Source organism: Culex quinquefasciatus, chromosome 3 (assembly GCF_015732765.1).
Source record: "Culex quinquefasciatus strain JHB chromosome 3, VPISU_Cqui_1.0_pri_paternal, whole genome shotgun sequence".
Lineage (NCBI taxonomy): Eukaryota > Metazoa > Arthropoda > Insecta > Diptera > Culicidae > Culex > Culex quinquefasciatus.
The window spans coordinates 31353100-31362749 of record NC_051863.1 but is presented as its reverse complement, the minus strand read 5'-3'; the positions used below and the strand labels follow the sequence as shown (position 1 = coordinate 31362749).

Below are 9650 nucleotides of genomic sequence, written 5' to 3'. Positions count from 1 at the left end.
AAGATATTGTCTTTCACATGTTTTATTTCATAAAATTATTTTTTTAGGTCCTTTTCGGTACTGGGACCTGGTTAGGACCGAGTCGGCTTTTGTAATTACATTTTTCTTAAAGCTAAGAGTAATTACAGAGGATCTTGTGTGCCAATTAGCCGCGACCTACTCGGGGTTCATCTTTCATATGTTTATAGAAAGAAAAAAACCGAGAAAAAAACTCTAGAAGTGAATATTCGAAAATCTGTATTTATAATAAGATTGATTTAATACCTCCAACAAAGTTGTAGGTTGATTTGGACTTTTTAGAAATAAAAACAAAAAAAAAGCAGGTAAATGAAAAAAAAACAAAAATCTGGTAAATTATGATTTTTTGAAAAGAAAAGGGTGTAGTCCACACTCGATTATCCAAAGCCTCGATTATCCGGAGTTTCGATTATCCAAAGTTCGATTAAACGAATTACAAACTAAAAAGTGTCAAACGAAAAAGTGATCAACAACCGCCCTCTAGGAACACGGTTATGCGAGAACCACAAATCGTCGCCATCGTGCTAACTTGTCGTACGTGCATTTTGGGCCAAATTGAGTTAAGAACGCCCATTTTGTGCAGCTCACAATGCCTCACCTTTTGACCTTCACAGATCCCCAAAATTCGATTTCAATCCTGAGATATTCAACAAAAACCGGTGGGTGCGACAAGATAGCACGACGACGTCGAAATGAAAGAAATTATCCAGTCGTGTTAAAAGTTAAGGCTAATCTGCAGATCGGAAGGAAAGGGGTCAAGAAACAGCTTTACGAACGGTAGGACAAAAGAGAGGTAACGTTTTCTTGGGGCTTTTCTTCACCCTCTCTGGCTTGCTTTCGCTACCGCTGCTGCTCATTTGATTTTTTTCTTGACCGGTTTCTTCCGAAGTGCATACCTTACATTAACACTTTTAAACCAGTTGGTAGTGAGATTTTCAAAAACTTCAGCAGTAAAAGTTTTCGTTTTCAGAACAAGAAAAAAAACTTAATTTTCGCAAATTTTAGTCAAGAGTAAGTTACTTTTGTCATTACAGTAATATTTTTTGTGTGTGCTGAGAAATGTAACGCTCCGATCCAAGCTCCGATCAGTCTGATGGTAGAACAATATCATGCCTACAAGGTCTGATCGGGGCGTTAAAGTTCTCAGCGGTTGGGGGTTGAGTGTTTTAAAAAAAATTGATGAAAATAATAAGACAATGTAACCTGGTCAACCCTCTGGCACCACTGTAAATGGCTAGAACGTTTGACAGTCACCAAAATCTCGAAGAGCCCACGTAGTAGTATTAGTGAAGAGCCCACGTTGTTTATCGTGGGCTCTTCACTAATACTACTGCGTAGGCTCTGTGAGTGTAGCAGTATTGGTGTTGTCTGTTTGTTTACACCAAATCTTCAAGAAAGATCACTGTTTGTGTGTGCAAATCTGTTACGAAAAAAGATGAAAACTGTTGCTTCCGATTGACCGGTAAGATTTGCTGGGTAGTACTGGACCGGGGACTGGCCAAGTCCCGCTGTTGATCCTTCCGAACAACTCGCTGCAATCTCCGGCAGGAAGTAACCGACCAAGTGCAGAAACATCCGTGATTCCGGTGATTGTGGCGGAGCTGGTCTTTCCGAGCATCATTCGATAACCTTCTCCGAGGACGTGCCCACTCCCGCTGTCGACTCGCACAGGGAATCGAAGGAATCGCGTGCTTGTGTAGAATCCGACCTTTTGTGGACTCACAAGAAGTTCATCGCGAAGTGGTTCGAATAAATCTGAACTTTGAACTTGCAAAACCGTCTTCATCGCCACATCGCGGGGCATTTATCCATAGTCTCAGGCGGATAGGGTCCTTCGGGAACTTGTGTTTGGAAATCCGTCCCGTGTCGTTATTTTTTCATGGAAATCATTTCAACATTATGAAATTATACCTTTGTTTACCACGCGGTTTGTTTATTTTCAAATTTTGACAGCAAATGCGTTATTCATCTTCTTTGTTGTCTTCATGTTCGCGTCGAACATTTAGGTTTTATAAACATGGCCGTCGTGACAGAGGGCTGAACCTGGTTTAACGGTTTTAATTTTTGAACAATATTTTGAAGAAACATTTTTTGCGAAATAAAACTTTTTTTTTTTGCGAGACAGCATTTCTCAGTGTGTGCTGGCATCGTCCCACCTTTTTATAAACCTTGTTCGCGTGAAATTAAATTGTCACTAAATTTTTTTTTGTTTCTCCTTTTTTGTCACTTCATTATCCCCTTGCGATATGACAACAGCATAAAAAGTCCGGTGTCGTAAAAAATCATGCATTATTTTCCACGATTTTTGTAAAGTTTTTAAACAATCGGGCAGGTGAGATACATGAAATTGTAACTGTTTTCCTGTAATATTTGCTTAATTTTTAGATAGTTTGGTTTCTAGTCTATCACTATTCACAAAACAACAAAATGAACAGCTTTCAAAGCAGACTGCAACGTTACACAAACAGGAAATTCTTCCGGTACGGAGTGCCCTTCCTGCTGCTGATGGTCGGCGGTTCCTTCGGTTTGAAGCAGTTTGCCCAGCTCAGGTAGGACAAAAAGTTCCAAAAGAAATGCTTTCAGCACGGTTACATCATGCGCCACCGATAAGGTTGGGTGGTTCGGGCAATGTTTTGTTTACATCCAAATTGTCACCCCGAGTAAAAGATAACCGTGCTTGCAGGTACACCTTCTCGAAAAAGGGCACGCTCACGCCGGAGGAGGCGCAACGGTTCGGGCTGGACATGAAAAAGCCCGAGGACGTCACGCTGGAGACGGAGTTCGAGAAAATCAAGACCATCGACATCGACAACTGGCAGCCGGTGCGGGGACCGCGCCCGTGGGAGGACGAAACGCTGGCGCCGGTGGGCGCGAAGCCGGCCGGTCATTAGCGAGGGGGGGAGTTTCTTTTACGTTTCAAGCGTGTTGGCGGTTTAGGCATGCGTTCATTTATTTTCCAGCAAAATAAGTGAATTCTACTCTACTTGTTGTATATATTAGCAGTGCGCGCTCGCGAACAATACAAATTGTTTTGTTTTTGTCTTTGATTATGCCCAATATGTTGTGTGTAACGACGAAAGCCTATTGCGCTTCGCGATGTATTGCTACTAGCCTCTTGATTTGTGGTTGTACGAACATTGAAAGCATTCTTCTACTCAATATGAACTCGATTATTATGCGATTGATTTGTTGTTTCTTGTTATGATTTTTACGTCGGCGAACGGTAACGCCTGCGTCACCAAACACGCAATTCTAAACGGAAGAAAGTTGAACCTCTGCTACCGGAAAATGATTAGTAGATTTCTATTTACATCGATTGTACCGCCTGCCCGTCGAGCAGACATTTGAGATAGAAGCCCGGTTCGATGGCTCCTTTCGGGATGTACTCGTCGTAGCCGCGCAGCAACGCCAGCAGTGCCTTCCCGCTGATGGTGCCGCTCTCGACGGCCACGTTCAGCACGTAGTTCCAGCTGTAAAAGTTGCCAACTTTGCTAACACTAACACTACCTTTGGTGCTGCCAGGCTGCGTCATCGCGCAGTTATTGTTGCTGTTTTTGCTTGGATTATTGTCGGTTGACCGTGGCTGTAGTTGCCACATGGGATTGCCACCGTCGAGTGTGCACAGTTTATCACAGTTCAAACACATCAGGCTGTTGCTGTTGTAGCAGGTCAGCATCAAATCGAGCAGCTGGCGCCAGTGGGCGGGCGTGAACATTTCGGTGGCGGCCCGCTCGAGCAGCTCGCAGTCGCCGGCGTTCCACAGACACTGGATGGCCTTGTCCTCGCGGCGATCTTGAACGTAGAACCGGGCGATCGTGAGCCAGAGGTAGGGAATTTGCTGAACGAGCTCGAAGCACTGGCTGTACTCCTGGCGGGACCAGAAGTATTGAACCAGGGTGGTGCCGATTTCCGTGAAATGACAGGTCGCGTTTGGCCTGAGATAGTGACCGCAGGCTTCGCACTTGCTCAGGGCGTTCAATTCCCCGTCCAGCAGCGTCTGGTTGTACTCGATGAAGCTTTGCTTGATGTAACTCCGCGAGTCGTGGTCGATTTCCCAGATGAGCTCCACCTTCAGATAGTCAAAGTATATCCGAATGACCTTCAACCGGGACTGATCTTCGTTGTTCTCCTCCATGACGGCCTCCAACTTTTGCAGCAATCCCACGATAGTGTTCGTGTCGTACGTGTCGAAGATCTTGGCGTAGCGATCGGCAAAGTTCAAGTTGCTAATCGTCGACGATCGGTACACCAGGTACAGATTCCGAACCGTCTTGTCGTCTTCGCTGACCTGGTAGTCACTCAGCAGTGACATCGAGAACATTTTCCGCGGCGGTGGATTCCGCTTCGGAACGACTTCCTCCTCCCCGTCTTCATCTTCCTCGGCAGGACTTGCCTCATCGGTGGGCAACACTCGCGCCATGTTGTTGTAATTCTCCTCGTTATTGTACATCTTGCTTACGTTCAACGTCTTGGGTCGCTCGGGACCGATCTGATCGTACCCGAGGAACATCTGCCGAATGTTGCGGCCGTACTTGCCCCGCACAACCGACGCCAGCGCTTCCTTCAACGTTACATCCGCGGCATCCTTCCCCCCATTATTGTTGTTGAACAGATGATCCAAGATGTACACCCCATTCTCCCTCAACGGCGAGCTCTTCTTCCCGTTGACCTGCTTCTCCACCGCCACTGTCGTCCGCACCTCCCTCTGCTCCATCTCCAGCTTCACCGCAAACAGCTTCTGCTCCCCAGCAAACACATACAACTCCTCGCCCACAACCGCCACCCGCTCAATCTCCCCCACATCGCCAAACCCGAGCACGATCCGCGATGCGATCGGATCAATCAAAAACACCTCCCGGTCGTCGTGCACCAACAGCAACCGCCGCCCCGACACCGTCTGGAGCCGCTTGAACCCAATCACGTTCGGATTCCCAGCCCTCAGCTGGTGCGTCCGCAGCACGTTCCCGTCCAGGTCCGCCTCCCAAAGACGCGAGCCCGGCCGGGCGCAGAATATCCGCACGTCGCCGAGACTGTGCGTCGGCGATGGCTGCGACGACTGGCCGCTGCTCCGATTGTCGTTGTCTTCGTCGGTTGTGGCGGTGGCGCCCCCATCGTCACTGGTGCCGTTCGAGATTGTTTCCTCGGAGGGTGTTGGTGGGGTGGCCAGAATGAATGCTGCACCGTACGGACCGTCACGTGGGCGATTCCCGATCTACAATGTTGTTGAGATTGTATTTAAAGTGAGGTGGAGCAGTTTCGACATGTTACCTGTTTGAATTCCTCCCGTTCCGTGTTGCACAGCACGCACTTCGAGTGCGTTGAAACAAGCAGCAGCTGCATGAAGCGATCAATTTGTACGATTTGTTGATCCAGCAGCAGCACTGGATTCAGCGTGATGTTCAGAATGTTGCGTCCCTGAAAACAAACACCAAATTTACCATCAACGCCCTCAAACTCAACCAACTCCCAAACCCACCATAAACATGGACAGCTGCAGCAGCGAAACGGTCCCCTTCGAGTCGCCCACGTACAGCTCCCGGTCCTCGTCCCCCCAGCAGATGCACGTGACAACGGCGCCCTTGCTCCCGCTGCCATCGCCCAGCTCCGTCAGCAGAACCTCCTTCGTGGCCGAACCGTCCAGCTCGAGCACCACTCCGATTGCACCGCGCTGGTTCGCCACCGCAATCTGCTTCCCGTTGCGCGCGATGCAGATCTGGCTGATGGCCCCCAGCTGGCTCGGGATTATGCTCAGGAAGTTCACCGTCAACCGGTCGTACACGTACAAACTGCCCGAATTGGCCCCGAAGATGATGTACTTGGACGAGGCATCGCAGCAAGTAAACTGCAACAACAACAAAAAAGGGAGGGAAGTTCATGAATCATTCAAGCGAACCCATAATTGCGGAAGCCATTGATATCGATTTAATCCACTCGGCGACAGCGGCGGTGGGGAAAAACACCCCATGCAAATCGTCCCCCAAAAATGAATAAAAGTGTCCTCACCTTAATCCTCCTTGTGTTCCGCAGCGGCAGGTTGATGGCCTGACTAAGATCCGTGCGCTGGCTCAACCCGTAATGCTTGAGTGCGTCCATTATCATCGTGATGAGGGAACTGAACCACCCCACCCTCCCTTAATCACACACTTATGAATGAGGGGGATCCTTTCTTGGAATTATTCCTCAAACTCGCCGAAAGACAAAACAAAAAACGCAGCACGATTACATGATTACAGGTAAGTTCGCGAAGTTGCGAGCTGGCATAACATGCATTGAAATTTGAACGCGAAAAAATTGATAAGGAATTCGGGAGGGGAGCAACAAAAAAACTCAACACTGGCGAACTCCACTCGAATGACTTTTCGTTTGCATTTTTAAAGGGCTGCGTCGGAGGGGGATGCTTTTTGATAACGGTTTTTGACAGTGCGGGCGAGCAGCTGTCAGGCGGAGGCGTTACGTTTTTTTTTTGAGAGGGGGTTAGCCTCCGGGATTTTGTGATTTCGGTGAATTCTTTTTGAACAGATTTATTTTTTTCTAAAAACTCTTATTACTTGCATCTAAAATAAATATAAAAACGTTACTTAATCCACCTTTAGGTGGTTGGTGCCATCCTCACAATCATAAAGTCAATACAATAGACAAATCCAGCGAAAGCTCCACGCTGCTTTTTGATGGTGAGAGATTTGACAGCTCTCATACTAAATGTCTCGATTTTCATACTTTTTGTTAATTTTCTTCTAAAATAAAACATTTAACATATGAAAACTATATATTTTTGGTGCTCAAAATTCCTGCTGAATCGAATGGTGTACTTATCTCAATTGCAAATTTTTTGAACAGTTTTTATTTTAATAATATTCTAGACACATTTTGTGCACCTAATCAATCAATACTTTTATCATATATAATCATTTTATTGCTAAAAAGTTAAGTTTTTCTGAGCTCCCATATTCAAATACATGGAAGCTGTCATTTTTAACACCATTGGCCACCTAGCGGCCATTTCAAACTGGATACGTCTATGTCATTCAGTAAAAATAGCAACATTCCCCCTTACCCAGTCACGAAATATTCTAGCAGAGCTGGTTCTGTCAGAATCCTGCTAGAACGGTGAAACATTTCTGCTAGAATGCTCTAAGAATATCCAGCTCTCTAAGAATTATGCTAGAATCTTGCTAGAACGTCGTGACTGGGTAACATGTTTAACAAATCAACTTTATTACTCATTTCTTTTGATAGGGTTCGCAGACCTCCAATATTTCTGGCTCATCGGCAAGGTATGATAAAAAACCTATTCAACCGATAGTTCGCATGGAAGATTCAGACAATATTTCTATCACAATATCTGAAATCCGGCCTCCAAAAAGTGTATAAATAACACTTAAGTGCTGATAACTTTTGATAGGGTTGTCAGATCTTCGATGTTTTAAACTCATTTGAAAGGTATTTCAATTATCTAACTAACGACGGGTTGCATAAGGGACCCGGACACACGAGGTGGTCACTTTACATATATTGCTTATATCGCATATGTTAATCCGTATGTGCATCCATATTTACGGCGATACGCGATTCCTTCATAAAATTTATTTCAGTGTGGTCACGAGCCGTGGTTGTCAATGCAGAAGCGCGCGCTGCGGTTTGTTTACAAACAAAGTTCATAACATAACCAATCTTCATCAACTCTGGTAAACAAGTTGGCTCGTACTTTTGTGACAATCGTCAGTCACCTGTACTCGGACGTTCAAATCCGTACCGGTGATCCACGGGAACAAGATTTGGGGTGACCAAAACCTAATTCAACCAGATCTTTAACAACAAATTCGGTGGCCTGTGTCTGGCCAGTGGTGTCCAGCCGATCACCCGTGGCAACAACCAAGTAAGTTCAGTGCAAAACCGATCAGAGAAACCCAACTCATCATTGTTTCGATTTTACAGGACGAGGTGGAGAAGGCCGTATCCGGGAGGTTATTTCTGTACAAGATCAGTTTGCACACGTCCTTTCCGATGCACGACTTTTACCGGTGCCACACGTGCAACACGACCGACCGGAACGCGATCTTCGTCAGCTGTAACAGGACGTGTCACGCAGTTTTTTTTTTTAATATTTGTATTTTCAGTTTTTTTTGGATTGTTATTTTTAATGAAAAACAAAAAATAAAACCCCCCTCAGCATCCCCCTCCTGCGGCTGCGCCTTAAACGTAAGGTACGGTTCCACCGCAAACGGCACTAGTGAGTTTTGACGGGGTCATGCGTTTTGAAATGTGTATACGGCTACGATGGCCAGGGCAGGAAGATTGTTGAAATCATTGAAAAAAGGGTATACATTAAGGTTGTTAAATTTATATTTTTTGATACAAACATTCAACCGAGATCCGTCGTACCAGAATCTCCTTTTGCTCAAAACAACGGGAAGTTGCGTCGGGGCATCGGACGTCGCAGGCCGAGTTTTTGTTAATGTTGCAATGGTAACGACAAATTGCACGGGTTTCTCCTGCAGTTTATTGTTGTAAACACCCTTAATCGGGCCCAAAACGGAAGCCGCGTTGGGCGCCAAATGTAACTGGTGGGGATTGTCTAGAGGTTTTGCCAAGAACCAAGTCCACTTATATGCGCCAGGCCGATGACGGCCGCGGACCGGCAAGATCTAAATGGTAAAAGATTTCCCGAAACATTAACTGGTGATCGAAAGGGTCGGGAAATCTTTTACCATCTCGGTTCATACCACGTGTTGGTTGCTGACGTTGACTCGGTGGCACCGTTACCTTTTCCACCTGCCCTGAGTTGAGCAGCCGGGTCGGGCTTTAATGAATTTAGATCTTGCCGGTCCGCGGCCGTCATCGGCCTGGCGCATATAAGTGGACTTGGTTCTTGGCAAAACCACTAGACAACCCCCGCCCGTTACAGCCTTTAGGTTTTCTGATGTTCCTGTGACGCTCCACTGAACTCTTGTAACTGAAATTCTTTCGCCCGCTGCGGTCGTATCCCGGCAAACGTGAAAGCCGAGCTGAGGCCGGGCCACGGGAGTTAGCAGTTCAGACTCGATTCGGTGGCACCAAAATCCTTGACGTACTCGGCGGTTGTATCAATTACGACACTAACCGCGTTTGATTCTTGCCTCAGGTGCTGTCGATTCTGGTCCAATCTTCGAAGATCACCGGAAATTTCCCTCGAGCCAGAAAAATAAATGTGGAGCACTGACAGTTTGTAAATGAAGAGAACCAAAAAGTGACATTTCTGAACTGTCATTATCCACACTGAACAAAATTTCGTTCCAGTTGTCGTGCATGTATTCGATCAACCATATTTACCTGTATTTACCAATATTTACCAATATTTACGGTAGTGAATCCAATGCGCTACGGATCAACCTTGTGCCCAACCCCGTGCCCGGACATCATTTTCATTGAATTATCTGAGATCCGGCCTCCAAAAAGTGTATAAATAACACATAAGTGCTAATAACTTTTGACAGGATGGGCAGATCTTTAATGTTTTGGGCTTATTAGAAAGGCCTTTTTAATACCTTTCTGAAAATGTATAACATTATACTAGATCAGGGGTGCCCAACCTTTTGGCCCTGCGGGCCAGATCTGATTTTTCTGATGAAATGGCGGGCCGGAACTAATGTTTG

General features: G+C 46.1%; 2 protein-coding genes across 4 annotated transcripts; one reads left to right on the top strand and one right to left on the bottom strand.

Moving 5' to 3' along the window:
* The first annotated feature begins 2239 nt into the window (after positions 1–2239).
* Positions 2240–3065, top strand: LOC6034984 (cytochrome c oxidase assembly protein COX16 homolog, mitochondrial). 3 transcript variants are annotated; one of them, XM_038262645.1, is made up of 3 exons: positions 2240–2350; positions 2420–2567; positions 2702–3065. In XM_038262645.1, the coding sequence occupies exons 2-3, from the start codon at positions 2446–2448 to the stop codon at positions 2907–2909; spliced, it is 330 nt and encodes a 109-aa protein (XP_038118573.1). In that variant the 5' UTR covers positions 2240–2350; positions 2420–2445; the 3' UTR covers positions 2910–3065. The 3 variants fall into 3 exon arrangements, with proteins under 3 accessions (XP_038118573.1, XP_001845234.2, XP_038118572.1); XM_001845182.2 differs by having other exon boundaries at positions 2408–2567; XM_038262644.1 differs by having other exon boundaries at positions 2404–2567.
* LOC6034985 (Hermansky-Pudlak syndrome 5 protein homolog) lies at positions 2954–6418 on the bottom strand. The gene is made up of 4 exons (XM_001845183.2): positions 6022–6418; positions 5495–5860; positions 5287–5433; positions 2954–5230 (listed from the first exon to the last, which is right to left on the bottom strand). Exons 1-4 carry the CDS (start codon positions 6115–6117, stop codon positions 3326–3328), a joined length of 2514 nt encoding a protein of 837 aa, XP_001845235.2. The 5' UTR covers positions 6118–6418; the 3' UTR covers positions 2954–3325.
* Between the last annotated feature and the right edge of the window lie 3232 nt (positions 6419–9650).